The sequence below is a fragment of the Podarcis bocagei genome, assembly GCF_964188305.1.
Source record: "Podarcis bocagei genome assembly, chromosome: 12".
NCBI lineage: Eukaryota > Metazoa > Chordata > Lepidosauria > Squamata > Lacertidae > Podarcis > Podarcis bocagei.
This window is the reverse complement of record NC_138137.1, coordinates 23168060-23194710: the sequence shown is the minus strand read 5'-3', so window position 1 is coordinate 23194710 and position 26651 is coordinate 23168060. Positions and strand designations below refer to the sequence as shown.

The 26651-nt window shown below is 41.8% G+C and overlaps 2 protein-coding genes and 1 long non-coding RNA gene across 6 annotated transcripts in view; 2 read left to right on the top strand and 1 right to left on the bottom strand.

Moving 5' to 3' along the window:
* Positions 1-5067, top strand: part of PLEKHA8 (pleckstrin homology domain containing A8) — a 29996-nt gene extending 24929 nt beyond the window's left edge. For both annotated transcript variants that reach the window (XM_081164700.1, XM_081164699.1), the window contains exon 14: positions 197-5067. In XM_081164700.1, coding sequence (XP_081020826.1) covers positions 197-394 — 198 coding nt within the window. In that variant the 3' untranslated portion in view covers positions 395-5067. The remainder of the gene's footprint in view (positions 1-196) is intronic.
* LOC308570341 overlaps positions 1-26651 on the top strand; it is a 153039-nt gene that overhangs the window by 92640 nt on the left and 33748 nt on the right. The gene's annotated exons all lie outside the window — the stretch shown is intronic.
* The window catches only part of COLQ (collagen like tail subunit of asymmetric acetylcholinesterase), a 44190-nt gene continuing 30904 nt past the window's right edge, over positions 13366-26651 (bottom strand). The window contains exons 12-17 of one of the 3 annotated variants that reach the window (XM_081164673.1): positions 22596-22692; positions 20910-21049; positions 19941-20060; positions 18187-18310; positions 17731-17833; positions 13366-15576 (exon numbers count right to left, since the gene is read on the bottom strand). In XM_081164673.1, coding sequence (XP_081020799.1) covers positions 15507-15576; positions 17731-17833; positions 18187-18310; positions 19941-20060; positions 20910-21049; positions 22596-22692 — 654 coding nt within the window. In that variant the 3' untranslated portion in view covers positions 13366-15506. Of the gene's footprint in view, positions 15577-17730; positions 17834-18186; positions 18311-19936; positions 20061-20909; positions 21050-22595; positions 22693-26651 lie in introns of those variants that run through there. The other 2 variants (XM_081164675.1, XM_081164674.1) reach the window with 2 other exon arrangements.

Below are 26651 nucleotides of genomic sequence, written 5' to 3'. Positions count from 1 at the left end.
TTAAGTACTTAACCCAAGGTACCACTGTACACATTTGATAGGTCTTCATTATTTTGCAGGACTCTTTGCTGCCTTTCAAAGAGTCACGCCCACCTAAAAGTTTGCTTATCTCCCGCCGCACCCTTCCCAGTCTTTGTGCACAATAGTTAAAATCACAAGACACCATGTGGATCTCCTTCACTTCTGTTCCTTGCAGCTCGCGCTAAGGGCATCTCCGACTTACGCAGACTTTGTGGCTGCGCTCTCTCTCGGAGAGTGCGAGAACCAGGAAGAAGCTTTTTACAACGGAATGCAAAGAGACCTCGACATCTACCTACCGGCCATGGAGAATCAGCTCTGCATCTTGGACGCACTGTATGACGAACACGGGCTGGAGTCGGACGAAGTGGTGTGATTGCCAGCCCCACGCGGTGCCTCGCAAATTCAGGGATTGTGTCCGCTAACATAGCTTTTTATCCCCAGAAAGCTATTCTGTTTCTTTGTGTTTTTCCATGCTTGGGAAGGGACTCGAAGCTTTCTTTTTTATACACTTTTATTACTATTTACAATTATTATTTGAATGCCTGCTCGTGTTTAAACGCAAAGGTGCTATACATTCAGGCGAGATTGTGACTGTCCTGATGACAGCTGGCTCTCGCCGTGTTTGCTGTGTGGCAGGCCATACATGGCGGTGGTTCCAAGAGCCGTAGCCGCGGCGTTTGGTACTGTTGGGCTGAATAGTTCAGAGCTTTTCCTTACCGGTGAAATGACCGCAGGTTGAATCAACAAAAGCAATAGTAGCGTTCAGTCTAGTGGCTGTAAAACGTAGCCAGGATTTGCAAAGCCACACTTCCCATTTTAGTGCAAGTCTTCCTTGCATGTTAAATCATACCCAGAACCCAGGGTGTTACCAGGTCACAAGTAACCACCCGCTTTCATCATGTTGAAGCAATTGGCTGCATCCCTCCACATCAGTTGAAACAAAGGATCTGCCCCATGCTCACATACCATGGTGACAGATGACTGCTGACCTCTTAAGGCTGTCAACGTGCTTCCATTGCTTCCAAGCTGATGTTCTCGTGCTAAGCCAGAAGCACTGGGAAATTCCTCGTGCCACAACGATCATGTATCTTGCACACTGCCTGTCTCTGCTCCAACAGAAGGTGGAGGGAACAGAAGAATGCACCACTTTGCTCCATCATCCCCTGGTTGCAGATGCTTTCTAACTTCCGGGTTCACTTGCTTTTGGAATCAGTAGAACTCTTTGCGAGTTAGGATTGCAGCTTTTGCAGCCTGTGCTTTAGAGACCTATTTGAAACCAAATCATAAACATTCCATGTCTGTATTTGAATCATTCTCAACTCTGGATTGCAAAAAGGCTGGATTTAGAGCAGAATCTGTGGAATGGTGAATCAATCCATAAACAACTGTCTTCTTCAGAGTAATTGGAAGCCTTTTTTTTAAGGTCCAGATGTAATTTTACAATACATGAGCATTTCCACTGCTGATGTTGTTTTTTTTAAAAAAAAAATTACTAGGTTTGTCTAATCAGAGTTCAGGGTGAACAGCTTTCCTTACAATTATATATAAAATTCACCTCTGGTATATGAAAGCTGGTATATGACATGTGTATTTATATAGGCACTAGTAGTGTTACTGGAATTACTTCTGAGTTCTTACAGACAAGGGAATTCAAAATGTTACATGATACCTGGGCAGGAACAAGTAGTGTGTCGTGTTCCCCAGACTTAAGGGCTACATATCAATATATTGCCAAAACCAGTCTTTGGCTCAATGTTCCCATCCCAGAAAACTGCCACTGCAGTTTCTCTATTTGTCCCTTCTGTTGGTTCTTCACATTCCCCTGGTTCTTCTGTCTCCTTCTTCCTCCCTGTGTGTTGCATTCTCCCCACACGCAAAATGGAACCTTTGTTTTCTTGAAATCCTTTGGGGTCATTGGTCTCATGTGGAGGACCATGGAGGCCTCGGGGTGAATTGTTCTGAAGGAGATGATTACTCTGGCTGTCAGGAGCCAACAGATAACTGGCCTGAAAGCTTATTGTGTGGTCTGTAACCATACGGGAAAGAGATTTGTGTGGCCAGTCATGTCATGTCCCCTGATTTCAAAGATATTCAGAAGAAGTGATAATGCTGAGCCTAAAATACATATTTGGAGGCCGCAGTGACAATCTCACAAAGTTACAGGTAGCACTTGTTCAATTGGTACCTCATGGTACCTTAGAGTACCAGTCTTAGAGCTTCCAGTCATCTGAATACACCCTCAATGTCTCTAGGTAAAAACTAGTATGGATAGACTAAATTAGGTGGCAAAATCATGAAGGAACCAGTTCCAGTACCCTCAAACACTTTCCACAATGCTATTCCCATAGAACAAGTCTTTTTTAAAAAAATTAAAATAAATCCACATTATAATTGAAACATACCTATGGACCTCTGTTGCCTTTAGGATTGAAATAGGCGATCACTGAGTCAGCAGTTTAAAAGAAAGCTTTAAATGAATTAAAGCACAAAATTAGGTACTTGAATTTAGACACCACAATATCTGTTTGGGCTATAAAATTTCAAATAATCTGGAATCTGGAAAATTCAGGGAACTTGTACTGTTGGGCACAAATGCTACCATTAATACAGCCCTGCTTTTAGTCACTGGCACAGAAGTCAACAGGATTACTCCAAACACAGTCATATTTCATCTGCAACTTTTCATCCATGTGGAGCATATAATCTCCTGTTTATTCACTTATTGCATTTATACCCTGACTTTCTGATAAATACCCAAGGTGGCAAGCAGGGTCATAAATGTGTGATTCAATAGAGCAGACTTTCTACACCTTGGGTCCTCAGATGATGTTGAACTACAACTCCCATCATTCCTAGCCAACATGGCCAGCAGGTCATGGATGATGGGAGCTGTAGTTTAATAGCATCTGGGGACCCAAGGTTAAGAAAGGCTGCAATAGAGAAACGTTCAGCCAATAGCCCTATTTTTATTTTGAACTTCTGGTGCTCACAATGTATCATTTCCCATCATTTATTTAGATGTCTGTTGTCTTGAATATTTGTTGATAAGATAGTTTACTCTCATTGCAAGTTAAGAAATTTCAATGAGGCCATATTTTAAGCAGAGGAACCCAACTTTGCATTTCTCTGTTTGAATGCACAGCACCTACATCTTTGAGGCACTTTATAAATGTTGTTGTTGACATTCTGGGTGAGGGAATTTCTCACTTGTACCATCATCTTACCTAAATCCCCTCTGCAGCAATGCAATAATTTCAAGGAAAGATTCCCAAACCCTCTAAATTCACTTCGTGCATTGGCTGTTATTTTAGATAAGTCATAACATTTGAGCTGCAGCAGAGGGCAAGTTTCCAGTTATCTCTTCATCATTCCCCAGTGAAAATCCAAGATGGAGGATTTTTCACTATTTGTTTATAGAGTCTGGTTCATGTGACCAAACTGAATTAGGTAGATTAAGAGGACCTGTGCAGAGATGATCATGTGATATTTTCCCCATGTACTCTACTCTCATTACCCCTCTTTATATCCACCATTCTCACCACTTCCAATAGCTTGACAAGCGGTAAATTTCAAGTTGAAAGCTAGGCACAAAACCCTTCCCCTGTGGGTCAAGATTAATTTGTTTGTTTGTTTTTGGCATTAAATGGCACCCATTCTGCATCTGCTTACGCCAACAGCTGCCCATCATTTTATAGTAGGCATTTGTGCCAACAGCATTTTATTTTGCTTGTTTCCATTTTGTCATTGTTTCCTCAGAACATCGCCTTATCTTCAGCTCCCCACCCACTACCCCTTGAGCAGGTGGTCTTCCTCAAATGGTCAGTTTCTCTCTTCCAACAAACACACAAAGAGAGATATTCTGAAAAGTAGTGTTCTTTTTTTATAGTATCGGGCCTCTAGAATGGCTATTTTGTTTGTCAAATGACGTTGCCTAGCAGTTGGCGGTATGGAAGCCATTTTGTATATAGACACTGCAAATAAACACAGCCGTCTGCCTAGCGGACAAAATGGCTGCTTCTCTTGACTCTGCTAAGTGTGAGCATTTTAGAGGATAGCTGGAGTGTTTTGAGGTTTAAAAGAATAATGAGGTGTCCCTTTCAGCTGAACTACAAGCACGCTTCAAGTGACAGCTAAGTGGTTAACATGTGTCACTGACTTGTGTCACATGAGCAACAGTGAATTGCAATTAGCTGCTGCAGCATGATATGTCCTGGTGCATTTCTGTCATCTGACTCCCTTTAAAAAAAAAGGCTGGTAGATACATATTCTCAGGGATTTGAGCAGCAAGGGCAAAAACCCAGTAGTCTTTAAAGACTCTGATTGTTCATGTAAATAATGTTGTAGACCAGTTGAGACCTCCTGCAAAGTGCATTTCTGTTCTAAACTGTATGAACGATGGACTTTTGCACAAGACATAAGAAGCTTCCAAAACTACTGCGTGTGAACTTCTGTTGGCATGTTTGACTTGCACTCTGTATATCTTTGTAAAGTAGAGTACATGCCTGTTGTGTTTGAATGAAGGACAAAAGGTTTTACTAGAGTTACCCCCACCCCACAGGAGTCCCCAGTATGTGCTGTGTTGATCTGGATATTTTGTAATGTTTCCTTTTGAAAACACAGGGAGTTACCAAAAGGCAGCCTGAAGGGCGTAGTGGCATATATCATCACATTCTCATGATTTGTTACACTGAAATGGCAAAGGTTTTGAGGCTGGCTATACCAATGGATCACAGCAGGGGTCTTGTTTTTAAAAGAAATATTGCTTTAATATATATATCAGAGAATAACTTATCCTAGTAGAAGTCATGGTAGGAAAACTATACAATTCTATTTATTATTGCCACTCCCTCTCCCTTCATTTGAACATGTTGCATGGCTTGGGAAATGGTCAACACTTATGCAATTACTAGGCATTGGGGTACAATCCAGAGATTTTTTTTAATATAAAAAACAACAACACATGGGCTTTTCCCCATTGACCACACCGACGTGTGGAATGCACTCTGCAATGCTTTGATGATGACAATAAAACTTCCTTTGATTTTATTGTGTCTAAATTGCGATGGTTATTTCTTCTCTATAGTAACGCCCATGCTGTGGAATTCCCTCCTCTCAGATGTCAAGGAAATAAACAACTTAACTGACTTTTGTTCAGGGGGAAGTTTTCAATGTTTGATGTCGTATTTTAATTTGTTGGAAGCCACACAGAGTGGCTGGGGTAACCCAGTCAGATGGGCGGTATATAAATATAAATACTCACCCCCACAAGTTTACTATACTCAGTTATTAGAACTGCCAGAATGCCAGACTTCACGCCCAATCAGATTAAGAGGCTAATCGCAAGCCAACTAGCTAATAAAGCTCCAGGAGAAGACATGATCCCAATGGAGATCTATAAGATAAGACCTGATTTCTGGTCACACATTTTTTCAAAATTGTTTTCATACATTAACAGCTCAGGTCGCATACCTGAAGGGTGGAAGCTGAGTATAATTGCCCCAAAGGGTGATAAGAAAAACCCTACCAATTATAGACCCATTAGTTTGTTAGATGTAGCCTCCAAACTATATGCCAGGCTCCTTCTTGGGAGACTAGAAGAATGGGCAGATACAAATAAGGTGATATCTGAAGTCCAGGCAGCTTTCCAAAGAGGGGAATCCACATTGGACCAGTGCTTTGTGCTGAACTTTCTGCTATGTAAAATTTGAAACACACAGGAAGCTGCATCAGAGACTTTATGCTAAGAAATGCTTTAGTAACAGAATGAAGCACCTTGTATGCTTTACGCTTATACTGTTAGAATTAGATGTTTGGGCTAACCAAGGTTCATCAGCCACCTTAGATTCGCAACACGAGGTATCTGGAACTGTCACTTTAAATGGTTGCATTTTGCCCTTTTGTTGCCTAAGAAATTTGCCCCCAAGGTCTGCACCAAGCAGTGGGAGCAAGGGAAGGCACCCGTGACAAACCTTCCAGTTGTCTTTGAAGAATGCCCTGCCAGCAAAGAGGGAGATTCCCCGTGAAATTAAACTGTCTTTTGAAGCCTTCAGTTAACGGGTCCTGGGGCTGCTCAGGATTAGTGCTCCCTGGCTTACGCTGGGGACAGTATAATGGGGAAAAATGGACTTTGCTGCTTGGAAAGCGCTGATAAGAGCAGCGGAACAATAAGAGAAGGGCAACGAAATGGGTCCCGAACATACCAGCAGATTTATTTAGGCTGCCGGCTTCGGTGTTCACATATATATAGTGATTATTGGAGTGGGATGCTGGACAGAAATAAGAGATTAGCCTTTAAGCATGGCAGGGTTTTCTTACACAAAACGTTTCTGCATAGACAAAACCAAAGCGTGGGCTATAGTTTCTGTGTGACTTCTTAGCTTTCTTATTTATTTGCAGGTTTTGTAAATAGCTTCATAACCAAAAGCTACCAAAAAGGTGTACAGTATAATAACCTCAGTAAACTAAAACCATTTCTACAATTACTCCATAAAATTATTAGGTCACACTTTAGGGAAGGCCGCCTTAAACCAAAATAATGTCATCAATAGCCACCTAAATATCAAATTGTGAGGGGTTTTGTTTGTTTGTTTTTTTAAAGCAAATTGCTGCAGAAATGTGGAGAACTAAACTTAAGATTAGGAAAAATGAGAAATGAAAAGAACCGAAATTGACATATTTGTCCATCATTAGCGATACTTCAGCTAGGAATGAAGCCCCCAACTAGTCCCTGCCTTTTCAGGAAATAGTTATAATGCTGTTCCCTGACATTTTCACTATGGGGCAGTCTTCACCAACTGTAGCAGCAGCAGACACTGATGAATAAGGGGGAAAGGGGGCAAAGATCTATTCATGTGTATGGATGGCATCTTAAATTCTGTCTTTAGCCATAAGTGAAGTGTTAGGATGATAAATTTGCAGATGTGTTCACAGTTTCACCATTCCAATAATACTAATACTACTAATAATAATAATGTGGTACCTCAGGTTAAGTACTTAATTCGTTCCGGAGGTCCATTCTTAACCTGAAACTGTTCTTAACCTGAAGCATCACTTTAGCTAATGGGACCGCCTGCTGCCGCAGCACCGCCGCAGCACGATTTCTGTTCTCATCCTGAAGCAAAGTTCTTAACCCAAGGTAATATTTCTGGGTTAGTGGAGTCTCTAACCTGAAGCGTTTGTAACCTGAGGTACCACTGTAATAATAATAATATGCTGCCCATCTGACCGGGCTGCCCCAGGCACTCTAGGCGGCTCCCAACAAAGTACAGTGGTACCTTGGAAGTCGATCAGAATCTGTTCTGGAAGTCCGTTCGACTTCCAAAACGTTTGGAAACTAAAGCGCAGCTTCCGATTGGCTGCAGGAAGCTCCTGCAGCCAACCGGAAGCCCCGTCGGACATTCGGCTTCCAAAAATAGTTTGCAAACCGGAACGGTCACTTCCAGGTCATGCCAAAACGTTTGATAACTAAGCTGTTCGAAAACCAAGGTACAACTGTATTGATAATACAATAAACATCAACCCGTCTCTCTGTCTGTGTGTGTTATTAGCATCATTCTTCCCCACTTGTGATTCCCACTGCCTCTGACAGTGGAAGTAGAACATAGGACTCTTGGCTAGTAGCTATTCCTCCCAGAGGAACCCAGTTAAACAGTAAAACAACTAGTCTTGCCGCAAGAGACTCATCTGGTTCGATGTGTATCCAGATGCACACTCATTTCACGATGATATGCAGAATTGCGTGTCTATCTCTTCTGCTAGATGGGAATGGTGGCTTGAAAAATACAGAGAATTTTGGCAGTAATAGTGAAGAAATCTAGTTCAAGGCAGAACCGCACTCCGCAAAACTAGTCTTGCAAGCGGTTTCTCCCAAATAATCTAGGAAATTGCCCTGAGGGTGTTGAGGAACTAAATCAATGTTGTTAACCGCTTGGAGCATCAAGGATGGGTTTCTTTCTAAATTAGAGACCCCAGTGCCACCCAGTCAGCTATGGAACTAACCAATGGAACTAACAAAATGTTGTGGTGTGGAGCGCTCTTTTTCAGGGTTTCGGCCACAGTCCTGTTCATTATTCTCAAGCTATCCTCTCCAATTTTCTGATTTCGCTCTCCCTCAAAAGTCAGCGTTTTGTGCTTGCTCAGTCCTCATTTGGCTGTTTTTTGTTCCCTCCCCTTAATAGTTGACTGGGTTGTGCTTTTGGCAATGCAACATGTGTTCAAAGATGGAGAGGTCTCCCCCTAGGCAATATGTAGGCAATATGCCTGGCACTTTTTGTGGAAAAGCTTAGGATCCTAGAAATATGCGGGATGGGCAATGTTGAGCAGGACAGGGACTACACTGATCCCAAATAGCTCCATTCCTATGCCTGGTACTAGGTGAAGCAGACAAAGCAATGGAACATTTTCTTATTAATGTCTTTGGTACAGAATTCAAAGTAGCATATTGTAGAACTTGGTTGCCACCCATTGGTACGTGCAGATGCAAATAGATTTGAAAAGCGTGCGGATATTTTCCCCCTTCCCTTTTGCCTCTCGTCTTCGCCAGCACTCCGATTGTGGCTTTCTGCCAACCCTACCCCAATTAATTTAGCATCTGTTTTCAGGGTTGATATTGTCCGCTCGTATCTCATCTTCAGAGACTAGACATGCCTCAAATATTTTCCAGTAGGTCATGGTTTTCCACTTGGTTTTCGCTTAACAGCTGGCATCTAGTCTCCATCGTGCAACCGAGAAGCAATTTATCATGGTTAGGTCTTGCTGGGTCTTCTTTAAGGCACAATTTCCCATTCTTTCCCTGTAACTCAATATCAGAGGAGCTCAGGTATATCACACTGAAATCGACACCCAACAACAACTTTCCAGCCCACAGTCTATTAGATGAATTCCATCAAACCGAAAAGCTCAACAGAACAGCAATAAGGATAAAGTTACCTGTTTATTTGACCGAAATAAGCATTTAGAGTGCCGTAAATGCTATTTTGACACTGTTGTGGATTTATCTGACCTTTGTGTAGGCCGGGCTGTGAGGTGGATTCCTCTTTTTTTTTTTTACTACAAGTCTCTGGGTTGCCTAAATTATGGAAGGAGACAAGCTCTGGGACGCTGCCATAGCTCACCTCTCTAAATAAAGTGCGGAAACTTCTGATCATCTGCCTAAGTCAGGATTGTTAAGTATGTGTCCAAGCCTGGATTTAGCATGCAGCTAAGGCAACGCTGAATGGGTGTCCCTTCAGAGGAGAAATCATTCCATTCTGAAGTGCTGACAGTATGGAAAATCCTCATTAGGTTACGCCACAATGCTTCTCCCAAGCTATCTTAATGCAAAATACGGGACAGAGAAATCTGAGCTATCTCACAACTTAAGCGATCTGGGCTGGATGATGTGGACCAACTGCCACATCCCATGGCTTCACTACAAATATTATGGGTAATTAAAGAGTAGCAACAACACTTGAGTATTTTTTGGGATATCTCTTGGTGGGCTGTGTTTCTTGAGAATGGAAAAGGAATAGTGTGGTCAGTTCTTCAGAGGTTTTGGTTGCTCCCACACCAGCCCCTATCTCCTCAAGGATCATCTTTTGTATGGATGCTCTAGAAAAAGTGATTGAGCAATGTTCTTTGTCAAACCATTGCAGTACTGTGTTTTCCGTGGAGCTCTCGTTTTATCACACTTTCTGCTGCTGATGACACAGTTACAACTGCAACAGTCCATCCTGTGTGGACTTTTGAAACTTTTGGGGGTTCCTATGCTTAAATTTAATATTTTCATTTTGCAAGTTAAGCCCATTGTTTCCTGTGGGTTGCTTTAAAGACCTATAGCCCTAGAGAAGGCATGCTATAAAGGATCATTGAACCTTACTGATTTCCATGGGCAGATGCCCACCCTTGGGAGCCCCCTTCCAGCCGTTCCGCTGCAAAGACCCATTGGCCTCTGATCTGACATAAATCAGTGACCCAGGCTTCAAAGCTAGGGCAAACTATATCAGTAGAGCAAACTGTGCACACAGCATAGGTGTGAGTCTTGTGGAAGCATACTACAACTATGGATTTATTAATCATAAATCAGGACAAAGAAACATGTCGTCTCTCTCTTTGTCTTCTCAGCGAGAGAGACAGTCTAAAGCAAAAGCTATACACACAACGGAAGTTCCCAGCAGACTGTGCTGGTATGTAAACAGACATGTGACATGTAACTGTTCCATGTCTGCAACTAAAGGTGGAATGGAATTTCCCAACAGAAACAACCACCAAATCTGACTTGACGTATAGCACTTTTCTGTGTTCCTATGCTTGAATCCATGTAGGTCTTAACTAAGACCAATTCTAAAAAGTCCCCCAGGAGAGAGTGTCTACAAGCTGATAGTGTGCTTCTTCTTCACTAGACAGTAACCAACCACCATCTACCCCTGTACAGTAGGAAAATTAGGGCAGCTGGATCAAAGGGTGTGATTTCCAGGCAAGTTTCATTCTTGTCACCTTTAATTTTATATTGTTAAGCTTGAGCTGGACCACAAGGTTATTCCTTGCAGCAGAAGAAAGTCTCCTTTCCTCTCCTGGTTTCTAATGAAAGGAGAAATTGCAGCACTAGAGTTAGCAAGACTGAAACACATTCAGATATATGGCATTTATTTGGATCCCTGTCCTCCCCAGCTACCTACCCCTAGAAACATAGAATCATAGAGTTGGAAGGGATCCCAAGGGTCATCTAGTCCAACCCCCTGCAATGCAGGAATCTCAGCTAAAGCATGCATGATGCATGGCCATCCAGCCTCTGCTTGAAAACCTCCAAGGAAGAAGAGTTTGCCGTCTCCCGAGGGAGACTCACTGAGGATTCATCCTTTCATAGAGGAACACATATACACAAGTTGCTGGAAAAGCAAAAAAAAAAAAAAAAACTAATAGGGAAAAGAAGCATAAATAACCAAGTTATTTTTTTCTGATTTCTTTCCAGAAATTAAATAAAATAAATCTGTAATGTAATTTCCAGTAGGAGTGCATTCCCTTAATACAATTTCAATTGGCTGACCCTATCAGACACAACATCTCCATTGCTGAACAAATTGGCCATAGGTCTTCTCTCTTAACTGGCTCAGTGATCACAAATGCAATCAAAACATGCCACAAGACTTTTTTCCTCCAGCCTGTTAGAACTTGGAGTGTTGCCAGACACCAATATAGAAATGAGAAGGGGGAGAATAGGATTGTGCACATCTCTGGGGGTACTGTACAAATACATTAACCTTAGAAATGAGACAGAAGGGAAGAGGGAGGTCAATCTGCATTTACCACTAACTCCCATTTTCTAATCTGAGCTGCTTTTGTCTGGGCAAAGTAAATTGCAGAGTTCTCTAATGGATTTAGCAGACATCCGCTATTCACTACTGGTGAACTGACAAAGACTTCACATTTCACATTTGTCTTCTTCACACCGTCTTTCTGCCAGCAGCACATAGTGAAGGTTCAGTAACTTGAGCCCTTAATCAAATGTTTCCCGGGAACATGTAATTACTCTGCAGCAAATGGCTCTTGAGGAAACTGTTGCCTGTGTGTTCCCAACCTGGTGCCCTGCAGTGACTAGCAGAACCTCTAGCCTTCCGTAACCATTCCTAGAGAGGCCAAGGGATTGGGAACCTCTGAGTGCAAATCATGTGTTTTCTACTACTGGGTGACGCTAAGGACATAGCTAGTTCCTTTGCTTTTTGAAGAAATTAAAATAAAAACTGCTAATCTAATCATGTGGTGCAAATACCAAAGGGGTGGCCTTTGGTAATACGGCATCCTGAGTGAGGACAAAATTTGGCGCCCCCTCTAAATATTTCTTATTTTCACAATAATTGAGTAGGTACCTGTATAAATCTAGGTGTTATTATACAGTGGTACCTCGGGTTACATACGCTTCAGGTTACAGACTCCGCTAACCCAGAAATAGTACCTCGGGTTAAGAACTTTGCTTCAGGATGAGAACAGAAATCGTGCAGCAGCGGTGCAGTGGCAGCAGGAGGCCCCATTAGCTAAAGTGGTACCTCTGGTTAAGAACAGTTTCAGGTTGAGAACGGACCTGCGGAACGAATTAAGTACTTAACCTGAGGTACCACTGTACCTGTAAGAGTTCCTATATACTTGGAACTCACCATGGATGCCTCCCTTGTTCTCTTATAATGGCAATGGCCCCCACCTGAGAGGTGCCGGAACTGTGTTCCAGCAAGTTCTGGCTGAAAAAAGGGCCCTGGTGGTGGTGGTGGCGGCTGTTGCTGCTGTTGTTGTTTTGTGCCCTCTTGGCTCAGTGCCCTATGCACTGGAACCGCCCGCACCATCCTAAATCCAGCATTGCTGCATCAGACTCCATAAACCAAATAACAAAGAATGGCCGCTCCCACAGAGTCCATTCAGATGCTATGCCCAGGGCTTTTTTTTCAGCTGGAACTTGCTGGTACCTCTGAGGTGGGTGCCATTGCCATTCTAAGAGAACAAGGGAGGTGTTCATGGTGAGTTCTGGCACCTCTTCCTCTATAAAAATAGCACTGGCCGTGCCACTTCCATGCTGGAACACAGCACGGCGGCAGGGCAACCTTCCACTTCTCTCACAGAACATCTAAGGACATAGGCTGCAGGCCACACCCACTCTGTGCTTAGACCACTTCATGTACTGCTCCAAGACCTGCCCGGGGCTGCCATTGCTCAGCGGTGAGTTGGGAGGGAGCTGGAAAGGAATCTAGTCTACTCTTCCCTCCCCCCTCCCCTCCCCTGTTCAAGTTTACACAGTAGGGACATCAGGGCTGGCTCAATACATTTTTGCACCTGATGCAAATGATCAAATGATGCTCCCCTCCCCGGCAGGGTAGCAATGATAGGCATAGATCTGTATCAGGAACAAGGAGGGAATATAGATGCACATTGGGATCTGCTGCCCCCGTGGATCCTACCACCTGAGGCGGTTTCTTCGCCTTGCCTCATGGGTGGGATGGTCCTGATGGACACCCTGTTTCTTCTTCTGCACATACAGTACGCATGTCACCCCCAAGTGGCCATGCAAGTTAGCATCATTGGGCATGTTCCAGGGAAAATTTGGCACACTGAAAGCTGCTGAAATTAAGAGTGGAATTAAATGATGTCCTGCTGAGCTCTATGGACTTATGTTTCCTTAAAATTCACAATACTGTAAGCAATTCAGATAAGAAATATCCATCCCAATTAACTCACTGTCTTTTGTTTTTAAAACTCTTACCACATTACTTTAGCATAAATCTGCATTCACACTGTAATCCACACATCTATCCATGTGGTAAAAATGTCTGCATAACTGTTGGTTTTACTTTAATTTTTATTATAATTGTATAATATCTTTCTTATTCAACTCCTATGGAAGTAACATAACATAACAACAATAGCTGTTGTTATACATGGGTTCATGTACTTCAAACAAACATTTTAGACCGTTAAAGAAAAGGAAAACAGGAATATTGACAGATATGAAAAGAATGTCCTATCTTAATTTTCTGAAACCTGAATCCACACGTCACTGTATGAAGAATTTACTCAGAGGTTTATCTAAATTTAAGTTAACTTCCACATGTATCTAACTCAGTATACTTCCAACATGAAATTTGCTCTTTAGTATCTGTTAGAAAGGAAATCAGTAATTATCTCAAATGCTTTCAAAGATAACATAACCATCTCTGACCAATCCACTTGGAATATATATATATGCATATATACATACAAAATCTATACAACATGTAATCTGAATAACACGCTATGGGATGACTCCTATCGGCTATACAAATAGGAATATATACACAAGTGGCTGTGTTCACATTAAACCATGGTTTAGCATGACAAATAGAAGCTGGAAGGATCCTGAGCAAGGTTTGGGCATGTGTGCTTTCCCTCCCCTCTCTACCTTTGATTAGCCTGAAGGGAGGATTTCAGCAGTGATTAATTTCAGTTCCTCTTAAACTCTGCTTCTTCTGGAATATGAACTGGAATATGAACCCAGGGCAGTTTCAAAAACCACCCAAATTCAAACCATGGGTTATAAAACTGGCTTGTTTAAACTAAGCATAGTGCAAACCACAATCCCCAGTCCACGTGCAATGGAAACCTGAGATTAAGAGAAAGTACCTAAACACTGCTGAAGTCCTCCCTCAAACCATGCAGACAGAAAAATGGAGGGAATGTGTGAACCCAACAATCGCCTGGGCTCATTTCAGCTCATGAAGGTCACACTAAACCATGATGATGTATGAACGTGGCCAATAATCCTGTTGTACAAAGCTGAGACTGGAAAGCAATTTCTAGGTAGAAACCAGTAGAACTGAGTATCAGGTACATGAGAAAGCAAGTAACACTTCCTGGCATAACAACTAAAATGAAAGTTGATGGTAGCAGTTTTGCAACAATAGTCTCTAAGGCAATTCTAAGCTTTTCAAGGTGCAAACCTCCATTCTGTTGCATAATTCAGAATGCAGATTTCAGGCATATTAGACACAGGATATAGTGTTATAAGTCTAAGAACTTGTAAGGAGCAGTAGGACTTTGTTTTCGAGAGCATGTCCCACATGAGTCAAGCATCCCAAAGAAATAATCTGACGCTGAAGAATTCATTATATACAAGTGTTGACTCCCTTTTGAATTCTTCCATTTCAGTCACTCTCGATATATTTCAGTCTATTTACATCTCTCACGTGGTTATACAATTTCTGTTTCTAAGCCTATATCCACTTAACCTGGGAGTACTTCCAAGTTGGCATACATAGAATTGCAATGTAAATAAAGCTAATCAGTTCCTCGATCTGGTTCTCTTCCACTTAACTAACAGTGCCATCCTATGCATCTCTATTCAGAGGTAAGTCCCAGTGAGTTTAATGGGACTTACCCCCACATAAGTGCTCATAGGATTGCAGCCTAATTGCCCCAAGTCAATATATACAAACCCAGGACTTCTCACTTGAACACATGATTGATTCATGCAGCTAAAGCATGTACAAAGCTCACATGGTAATGAGAAAAAAAACCCATAAATAGGTAGTCCTTATAAACACTGCAACCAGACTATGCTTTGTGTTTATACTGGAAAAAAATATTTTTTTAAAAAAAACAAAAACACCCAAAGAGCTTATCTGTAGGACTAGGAGTGCCAAGTTGAGGTATAATTGTGTTTTTTATGAAGTAACAGTATTGAAGTAAAATACAGTATTCCGGTTATTTGGTTTTCCTGTTGTGAAGAGGAACTCCTGTAAGCAGCCATGGAAAAAGTAAGTCTTAACTGTGACATTTCTCTACTAAGACAGGATTCAGTGGTCCTATTTTCTTCCAGTGTGAGCCAATTTAAAAACACATCTCCAATCACCACGAGCAGCAGGACATTGGTTGTTTTTTATCATAGAGATGGGTTGCTTGTCTATTGCTCAGTCTTGGGTTGATGGTAACATAGCACCTGATGTATGGATGTCGTACGTGGGATACTCACATATTACAGGGCTCACTTTTCATGTAAAGTATCGACACTCTGTAGAGTCAATATTGCAAAACGAAGTGCAGCGTAATTTTCCATAAGACCTAAGACAGAAGATGAACACACACCAGTCATTATTACACATGACACTTTTTTTACCAGTTGATTTTTATATCTTATTTCTATCAGGGCGTCCACAGATGGATTTTGAATGCAGCGTTTTGCAGCAAGGCAAATACGTTAGACAGAGGGATGTTCAAAAAAGGCTGCGCAGAGACATTTGCTGCAGAGACATGATTTGCGGCACAAAATAAAGTACAATTTGCAATAACATTGCCAACTGAACACTTAATCAATACAGTCCAATATCAAGCTTTGTTTTAACCTATATCTCATTATGCATCCAATTAACAGGATGCTCAAAGGGCAATATGAAGTTATTTGCAGATTCACAAAGCACAATTATCACAGCTGCTGTCATGTCTGGAAATTTGAAAACCCTGAAATAAAGGCCTCTGTTTTCAAAATCTTGACCAAATATCAACCTTTAACGTGTATACATTTTATGGTTGCTTTCCTAAAATGTCTGTTTATCGAGTCCCATTGATGTAAAAGGTGCTGTAAGGAGTTAAATTACATCCTGGGAGTTAATACAGACGAAGGTTTGCAGAACCGACTCTTGTGTTTTCTTTAATCCTGCCAATTAACACATTACTCTTTCAGGAGCCATGAGAACTCTGCAGATAATTTCATTTGCAAATGGAATGTTTCCTGTAAGATCGTAATGATACCTGACAGCTACAGCTATTGCAGGTAAAATACTGCTGACCAGAAGAAGCTATTAATACCAATGCATGCAAGTCAGATTACAAGCAAACAAAGGCCTCAGCTAAAGTCACATTTACATCATACGTTTAAAGCGCATGGCTTGCCCCAAAGAATCCTGGGAACAGTAGTTTTCTAAAGGTGCTGGGAATGGTCATTCTGTGAGGGGTAAACTACAGTTTCCAGGATTCTTTGGGGGAAGCCATGGATGTATGGTGTGGGTGTGACCTCAATTTCCTGCTGGACTAAAGAGAAGCACTGCAGCTCTGTACCGCATGAATATGTTTTTAGCTCGCTCCAGTGTACAACTGATGGCTAACAGCAACCACAGCCTTAATTAGCTCTTTTCTAATTCAAGTGTAGACTTCATGGGTGCCTAAGTCGGGTGGGGAGAGAATCTGCAAACAGTAGAGACGTCCTACACTTGCACAAAAACAAAGGTGGCCTCTCCATCTGCTTCAGTTAAAAATTATGCATCTATGAGTCTCTCATGACTCTTGGGGATATTCCCAACAACATAAGGTAATTGTAAGGAACTAGCTTTGGGTGCATGAGAGAGAAGAGGACTATGATGGCGGAGCCTCCTCTTCTTCCTCGGTTTCCTAGAGATGCCAAGTGAAACAAATGTGGGGACGTTGTCCCTACACCCCAAGATGCCTTGATGCATGAGACCTAGGTCTGCCTAGGTCTTTCTAGCCAGTGGTTTCTTGAAGTCCCATGGTGGGTCATATCTGCGGAGTTAGCTATTGTGTCCCAACAGCTTTAGTACCAAAGTACAGTGGTACCTCGGGCTAAGTACTTAATTTGTTCCGGAGGTCTGTTCTTAACCTGAAACTGTTCTTAACCTGAAGCACCACTTTAGCTAATGGGGCCTCCTGCTGCCGCTGCACCGCCGGAGCCCGATTTCTGTTCTTATCCTGAAGCAAAGTTCTTAACCTGAAGCAGTATTTCTGGGTTAGCGGAGTGTGTAACCTGAAGCGTATGTAACCTGAAGCGTATGTAACCTGAAGCGTATGTAACCCGAGGTACCACTGTACCCACTTCCTCAGAATATTTCTACCCCATCTTCCACCTGCCCAATTCTCCTCCCCACCAGGTAAAACAAAGGGAGATTGGATCATCATCATTGAAATGACCACCGGGAAGAAGGGGTGACCATAGAGAGGCACAGCCAGTTACTTCCCTACAACTATTAATTCAAGGTGAAGAGGGATCCCTCCCTTTGTCTCCAAGCAACCACAGACAACATGTGATTGGGGCCACAGGAATCAGCCCCCCCCCCCTAAAACCAACCATCCATTGGTTCCTGGTGGAGCAAAGCAATGAAAACAGACCTTTGCCTCCATCTTCCTTCCCAGTCCAATCTTTTGTGGATTTTTAAAACGAATCATACTCTCCCATGATGTGACAAAAATAACTTAAATTTGCCTTACCCAGGGAGATACGTTTTGCAAGTTAAGTATCCAAAATCTTTCCCATCACACTCTTCTACACCTTCATGTCGGTAGCCGTCTCCACAATAAGCATGGCGACATTCTAATAAACCCGAAATAAAAGAGAAAGGTAAATAAATACATAAATGGGGTTATTTGCAGCTGCTAGCTAGCTCCTTGCATGTCAGAGGACAGCGTGAACTTTCTTCCACATCACCCATTAACTCCAAGATTAATCAGTTTGCTTGCCTGTGTATGTTTACAAAACTATCTGTTGAAAAGTAAAATACCAGCTCTTTCCCACTTAATGAAAGTAGCTTTTCCTGAGTGTTTTGCTGATTTTTTATCCAGATCACATGTGGAAACAGTGAAGTATATGAATTAGGCTTTCCATTTATCTGAGAATCCTTGTGTATATTAAAGCAAGAAAACGAGAATTGGTAACATCAAACGTACTTATACAATCATCAGTCACTATGTTATTGCCATCATCGCATTCTTCACCATCTTGGAGGACCCCGTCTCCACAGGTGCTGCCATCTTCCAGCGGGTAGTCCACAGGATAAAAAGGCGTGAGCTGCTGGAATAAACACGAAACAGATACTTGAGCGGAACTATAAACATCTTGGAAAAGGAGGCACCAAAGGAACATGTGATTCCTGTTCTCACTTGCTGAAGCTTAGGTGTCTGCTCCTGCCACTTCAGCCAAATGCACAATCCCTTGGAAATGTTTGTGTCAGAGTCCTCACAGCTGTAATATGAATACAGCCAAAACCTCTAACAATTTACATCCAAACCAGAATGCAAACCATTTTATTTTATGGCAGGTCTTTACTTACCCTTGAGGAGTTCAGTGAATTTAGGTTGAAGGGTGTGTATCTTAAAATCCTTTCCTTTTTTTACATAGCCCACGATCATAGAATCATGGACCCTCAGGACTAGCACAGACTGCGGATTGATTGATTGATTGATTGATTGATTGATTGATTAATCAGTCTCTCCCTTAATTGCTTCAGTCTTAAGTATGAGGTGAAGAAACGTACTGTTCTGCAGTCTGTATCCCTTAAGACTGATTAAGGAGTATCATAACAGGACAATGGTTTTTGCAGTTTGTGGTACAGATAAGCATGGGATATTTATCTACACAATTCTGAAACTGAAGAGTGCAATCCCATGCGTGCTTACTCAGAAGCACACCCCACTGTGTACAAGGGGACTTTCTCCCCTGTAAGTGCATATAGGACTGCAGTTGGGCAGAGAAATCGCAGGCAGGATAGTGTGGTGGAGTGAAATGGCATATAATTCATCACATCTGAAGTGTGTGTATGTGTTGGGGTGTGTGTGTGATTGAATGGTGTAGCTGATGCTCCTGATCCTGAAGCCTCTTGGAATAATGAAGGGAATTTGAGTCCAATGGATTTGAGGCCAGGTCTGACACATACACACCCAATTGCTAGATGCCTGTTTCAGGGCCTACTGCTGGCAGAAATAGATTTATGCCTACAGAGGTGCCCTCTGCTCTGCTGGAGGAACTCTCTGCCCCATCCTAACTCCCTCCAGACAGCTGATCTGGGGATTAGGATCGCCCTGCAAACTGCCCTTTCACATTATACAGATATACATGTATAGCAGATTCTTCAAGTGTCCCTATTTTCCAGGGACAGTCCTGAATTTACAAAAGCCGTCCGAGTTTCTGATTTGATCCCAGAATGTCCCACTTTCCCTTAGGATGTCCTTATTTTCACTGGAGAAATGTTGGAGGGTGTAGAGTTATCCAACCCCTGAGCTGTCTGAAGGCAATCCTGTATAGGGAAGATTTTTTTAAAATTGTTTAATGTTTTATTATGTTTTTATATATGTTGGAAGCTGCCCAGAGCAGCTGGGGCAACCCAGTAAGATGTGTGAGGTAAAAATAGTAAAATGATCATTATGAAATGTGATGTCCCTATTTTCATCGGAGAAATGTTGGGGAGGGGGTTTGGTATAGACCACTTGTTTTGTTTATGTCTGCCATATTCTGTTCAGTGATATTTGCTTTTTCTGATATATATTCGGGGGGCGGGCGGGATGGGGGACAATTGAGAGTTCATCTGCTGCAGAAATTCACTTCACCCAATAAATATTTAAAACATTTTTTTTTTTTTAGTTTCAATGGAATGAAATGCTTACAAAACTTGAACTATTTATTTATCATTTATTTACCTACCTACCTGAATCGGAAGCCATCCAAAAGCATCTTTGAAATACAAAGATCTCTGATCTCTACGAAATGCTAGGGCGTTTTCTGTGTTTAACCTGTCCAGTTCTTCCTGATTATTCACTACAAAAATCTGGAAAAGAGAAATAAAAAAGTAGGAGTTGGAGAAGACACAAGGCTGCCGCAACACGTACTGTAGGAGAGAATACTAAGTGGCGATGGAAATTTAGAGACCAGTTCCAAATCTGAAGGGTTTGAATTATCTGAAACCTTCCCCGTTGACCTCAAAAAACCACTTGTAATTAAGCGGAATGTACTGTTTGCTCTAATCAAGGGACCAGGAACCCGATACTATGAACACACTCCACTAATAATGAAAACCAGGGGGTGGGGAATGAATTATCCTCCACATGTCACTGAACTCCAACTCCCATCAGCCCCCACCAGCACAGCAATAATGTTAGGGATGATGGAAGCTTTGTCTGACAAAATTTTGAGGGTGGCAGATTTCCTGGGCCTAGCCTAATACGTAACCAGTGTTGCTATCTGCCCATCCTCATGCAAGTGAAAATAGAGACTCTTTTCTGTAGGTAGAATAGTCTTCGAGAAAAAGAACGAGGGAGAGAGGTGCTCCATGTCTAGAAGGTGAGAGAAAACAACCTCCAAAGTTTGAGACAAACGAAGAGGTAACTTAAGCAATTAATTGTTTTAAATTGTTTAACTCCAGAATTGACAGGGGGAGGAGGTAGTTATGGTTGCATCATAGTCACATCACAGGCACCATTCCACAGTTGCCCGTAAGTTAAGGAACATGGGATCTGCCCCATACCGAATCAGACCATTGATCCATCTAGCTCTGTATTGTCTGCACTGACAAACCCACAGCAGCCCAGATCAAATTGACCAAAGCGGCTACTTCATGCCAGCGGTCTGGATCCGTTAACACAGTATGCCCATATCAACTCCTATCAACCTCACTTACTGCAGGAACCTTTGAATAAGGCTGTCCAAACAGTGGCTCGTCATAGGGTGGGATATTCCCATTTTGCGGAGCATTGCAGAGACATTTTCCTGGAGGTCCAGGAAGTCCTCTCTCTCCTTTTGTCCCCATTGTTAGTTGCCCTAGAAAACATCAGATTTGACACACAAGGTAGTTGCTGAAATAGATAAAGACATACTGAAAAGGGAAAATCGAGTCCCTGCCTGCGAGCTAAGTATCTCATATTGAAAAGCTGTCTTTGACACCTGTAAGCTTCTTTAGGGGCTTGTACAATCACTTGTCAAATATTACTGGCCTTCCAACTTTGGGGGTGGTTGTATATCGTTTGCCATCATTGTTTGCTTTCCATGGGTTATTAAATTGGTCTTTAACTTGGGATGTTTCCAGATGGATGTTTATTGTGGATTCTGTGCTCTTCATGCATGCAAGTTGAGTCATTGGCATTTAAATGCCAACCCATTAAACCCCCTCCACATTAACTTCAGACTGATCCTTCTGCCCTTTCCAGGGGAAATCCAATAAGTAACGCACACACACTCAAACCCTTTAGCAATGCCCCATTTGCAGATTAAAGCCCCATCTGGAAGCACCATTATCGTTGCCTTTTTAACAAAAGACCAGGCTATGTGAGTGAGTGAGTGAGTAACTATTTTGGATCTCAGCAGAAGGTTTGCAGAGGAACTATTATTTATGCTCAAGATGGTATTTGGGGCAGTTCAACATGATCCCACTTTCAATACTATTTGTATCTGCAAAAGTTTCAGGGTGGGTATACTGCTTCATTTCCAAGTTCTGTTCCATACCTTACTGCTGAAATCCTCAAACTTTTCAAACCACAAAAGTTCCAGTTTATTTTTTGTCCCACTTTAATTGTTCTGTAATGCACCTCTCCAGGTGATAATAACATGGAAACAATCTGGAAGCATCGCAGAGCAACTAATGAAGTCGAAGTGTATGTAGATGGCCCAGTTTAAATCCACCTCTTATTCACTATTATTGAATCAATGGCATGTCCATTCCCACCAACACATCAAAGGCAACAACTGGGACACCATCTTTCTGTTTTTTTCTTGTGAGAGGATGGCAGCCATTTTGGGCACCGAGGTCTTACGTGATTTCGCACCACAATATACCCATTTTGGAGCATCATGAGAGATCACAGTGCTCAAAATGCCCACTGTCCTCTCATGAGAAAAAATGGGATGTCTCTTTTTTTCAGGACACTGGTGGGGTATGGATTGCTGCAAAATACACCCACAAAACACCACCAGTCAGGGCTGCAAACTTGAATAAAGTATTGGAGGGGCAGAATGGGTAAGCCTCATCCTGCATGGTACACACACACCCTTTGAATGACAATTCCCATCAATTGGGGGGGCAGCCACCTCAAATATTTTATTGTGAGGGTGAAGGGACCTCGGCCCCTAGGAGTTGGCTCATATGACACCAGTCTAGAAGGGCCCTTATTTCAGGGTGCAAGGGGTAGTTGAGAGCAAAAGAAGTCCAACCCCACACTAAAACCTTATCTTAAAAATGTGTGATTCCCCCCTCAGCTAGTGGTTCGGCAGAAACCTCGTGGACGCATGCCTCTTTACTGTGAGCCAACTCAATATGATTAAATTGAAGGGGGAAAGGGAACGAGCAGCCATTTTGAAAGGTCTGCCTTACCTGTTGCCAAAGGGCCTGGTGGACCAGGCTGACCAGGGGGGCCAGGTCTTCCAGGTGGGCCGGAGGCACCAGGAGGTCCTATGTCTCCCCTTTGTCCCTAGTATATAAAAGAAAGGACTGTTTCTTTATAACATTCCCTAATAAGCTAATGTACTCTGCTATAGCGCAAATCCTATGGCTTCATGGGTCGAAATAGCGTGCGCTTCAACTACACAGAAAAGATCGAAATGCCAAAATTGCAAATTAAATCTGCAGGACCTTATACATATTATGGCAAATCCATGCATTTCCCCAACAAATATATATATAATATTATATAAAATATTACTGAACAATCCCATAAATTTCCCAGTTCTGCACATTTCAAAATGGCTTATTACAGTGGAACCTCGGTTTTCGAACGTAATCCATTCCGGAAGACGGTTCGACTTCCGAATTGTTCGAAAACCGAAAACTCAATACGGGAGCCTCAATACAATAGGGAAACTCAAAATGGAAGTTGCGTGGCATGTTCGGCTTCCGAAAATCATTCAAAAACCGGAGCCGTTACATCTGGGTTTTCAGCGTTCGAAAGCATTCAATTCAATTACGGATGTGTTCGACAACTGAGGTTCCACTGTACTAGGACTACACCAAATTTTCAGAGAGAAAAATTGTGAGGAAATTTCTTCAAGAGTAGGGATGGGCAAATCTATCAATATTGGGTTTCCCCCCCGGTTTCTCACTTTTCCAACCTTAAGTTCAATTCTCCACAATATACATATTCGCCCCCCCTCATAAAATTCATCAGCATTTTACTGTGAATTTCTGTAGACCAAAAAATGTTGTTTATGATCATCATCACCACCGCCACAGTGTGGCACTTGTAAGGTTGAAACCGGCAGAGTTGCACAGGCCAGCCTTGGCGTAACTGTAACTGAATGACGCGAGCCTGAGAAGACTCCTCATGAACCTGAAGGAGTCAAATGAGCTAAGCAAGATGGATCTCAGAATGGAAGTGGAAGTAACACCTTCTTAATTTAGCTGCCACTGCAGGCATTTTATATGGGGTTGTCAGCTGGGCTCTGGAGAAAGGAAATGACTGAGTAGGTGAAAAGTGGCCCCTCTTATTACAAACAGCTATGTACACACGGCACTCGGTTTTTCAAAACAACATTTGGACTTTAGGAAATTGTAGGCCTGTAACAGAATCAACGGGAACCAATCGGCAAGCATATTTGTATTCAGCTACACCCTTAAGAAAAGCACATGTAATATTTTCTGGTTCTTGCCATGCTGGGCTTGGTTTCTCTTGCTGAAAGCGTACGCAAAGGTTTTTGTGCTAGCAGACATCAAAGAAAGTGATCGCCTCACAAACAATTATGTTTTCTAGAAGACATCCACACTTGTAAGAACATCAGACCAGATGCCTACAGGACGTCCGCTTCTCCATCAATAAAAGTTTTCAAGCAAAATATACTGCTTTATTTATTTTGTAGCTCCTACCAAGAGACTCTTTCTATACTGAATAACTTTACATAGAGTGAACTTGGGTATGCTATTAGTATGCGGGGCCACCACAAAGTAGGGCAGTTGTTTTGATACTTTTGGGGGACTCTCTAGGTATGCAGAAATATGTTTGTAAATTTAAGCATCTCTCCATGTGTACTGTGTATTAAGGGGAGCAGAGTAGGCATGGTAGGGGAATTTGACTGTTTCCTGAGGGAAATTTCTCTTCTGAAGCTAGAATTTGCTGAAGCGGGAGTGTCATCATTCTTCAAAAGGTCAAAATTATGAAAGCAGAAAACTTTGCCTTGTGGGGAGAAAAAAACTAAGAGAGCCCCATAATATATTTTATTCAGTAAAGTCTCCACTGCTTTTTTAAATTCCTTTCCAAACCAAATGGACATTAAGGAGTGGTTCAAGCAAGTATTTCCCCTTTTCCCAGCAATCTCCAGACTAAGCACTACATAGAGAAAAATATTGTGTGAACCAGGACTACATAGATACAGTCACTGCTCCTTGAATTAATGATGGTAAAACCAAGTTAGAGCTATTACATTTTCCCTTCTAGATGCATTATTTCTGACTGCAGATCATATTACATTCTACAATTTCTTGAAGCAACAGTGCTGCACTGTACCAAGAGATTAATGCAATATTCTAGGGTCTAGCTCCTTGACCTGACATGATTCCATGGTCCACCTTTAAGCATCACTGCTTTTCACTCATTAAATATCATGTTTTGTCATCTGCCATATTTCTGGATGAAGCAGTCTTTATCTGTTCTGAACTGACTTATATTCTCTATTTCCTCCTTTCTTGGCGATATTATGCCCTATTATGAATCATAATCAGATATCCTTGTTCCTTTGCATGGCATTTAATACAAGTGACAATAAATCTGGCCTGTTTTTTTTAAAATAGGATGTTCAGAAGATCCAATTATACATCCAAAAACGTAGAGTCTAACCAAGGATAGGCAAATCTGTCAATTTTGGTTTCTCCCATTGTCTCATTTTCATTTTTTATATATATATATATATATATATATATATATATATATATATATATATATGCAGGTTTTGGTGTCTTCGGGTGTCTTCCCGTGTAAGAGTTGGGGTGTCTAGGCGACGTTTCGACGAGGTCTCACTCGTCATCTTCGTCGAAACGTCGCCTAGACACCCCAACTCTTACACGGGAAGACACCCGAAGACACCAAAACCTGCATTCCTGTACCCGTGAAAATCTACGAAAGCATATATATATGCTTTCGTAGATTTTCACGGGTACAGGAATGCAGGTTTTGGTGTCTTCGGGTGTCTTCCCGTGTAAGAGTTGGGGTGTCTAGGCGACGTTTCGACGAGGTCTCACTCGTCATCTTCAGGCTGGTGCTTTCGGCTTCTTGTTACTAGAACAGAGCAGGATCTCAGTGTTTGAGTTCCTATAAATACTGTTGAGGGGGTGTGGCCCCTATACACGAAGCCAAGCCAGAGCACAACTAAGTGCAGTACAGCCATCTTCTCAGAAAAACTTTTCACAAGCTCAAGAGGTCAAGACACGAAAGCTTTAGCAACTAATCCACACCTAATGACCCTCCTAAGTGGTACTCAGAATATCACTCAAGAAATCACTCAAGATATCCCTCAAGTAATTAAGGAACAAAAGAAGAAAAGGCACACTAACCTGGGAACTCCCTCTCTGCCCAGAACGTTGGAGGCTATACACCACACCCCCTCAACAGTATTTATAGGAACTCAAACACTGAGATCCTGCTCTGTTCTAGTAACAAGAAGCCGAAAGCACCAGCCTGAAGATGACGAGTGAGACCTCGTCGAAACGTCGCCTAGACACCCCAACTCTTACACGGGAAGACACCCGAAGACACCAAAACCTGCATATATATATATATATATATATATATATATATATATATATAAATATTCTGATTTACAATTTAAAATGCTCATTTTACATCTTTAAGCTATCAGTAACTTCCCTTCTTCTCATCTCATGGTTCATTTTACATAAAATAAATCCCTGCATATTTTACAAAAGCTATTCCATTCAGTATTCCATTATTGCATCCATCAAAGCTTATTTACACTGTTAAATTTACCTTAATGCTGCCAGTGCCATTGCTTCATTTTTTCATTTTAAATAAGTTCAGTTTCCTACATTTCCACATCTGCATATGATCTTAAAAAAAAAGTCTAAAGAATTAACCAGCATTTTAGGGCTGATTTCCCCTAATATACAATTTTTTTCTATGTAATGTTTCCTAATATCCTCATTTTTGCAAACCAATTTTCCCAGGCATAATGCATTTTTGTATGCTATTTCCACTAACATACACATATTATATGCATGCTTAGCTGTAGAATATGCATTTTTGTATCCATCACTCAGCTAGAGCACTCCATTGCAAAATGTGGAGATTTTTTGAGAGATGACTGCGTTGAAGTTTGAGTACTGTTTCAGAAAGTGTGAATTAGATAATATTCATCTTTACATGCCAAATGAACCAAATTCATCCCTCATCCCTTGCTGAGATGCAGTCCACAGACAAAATATTTT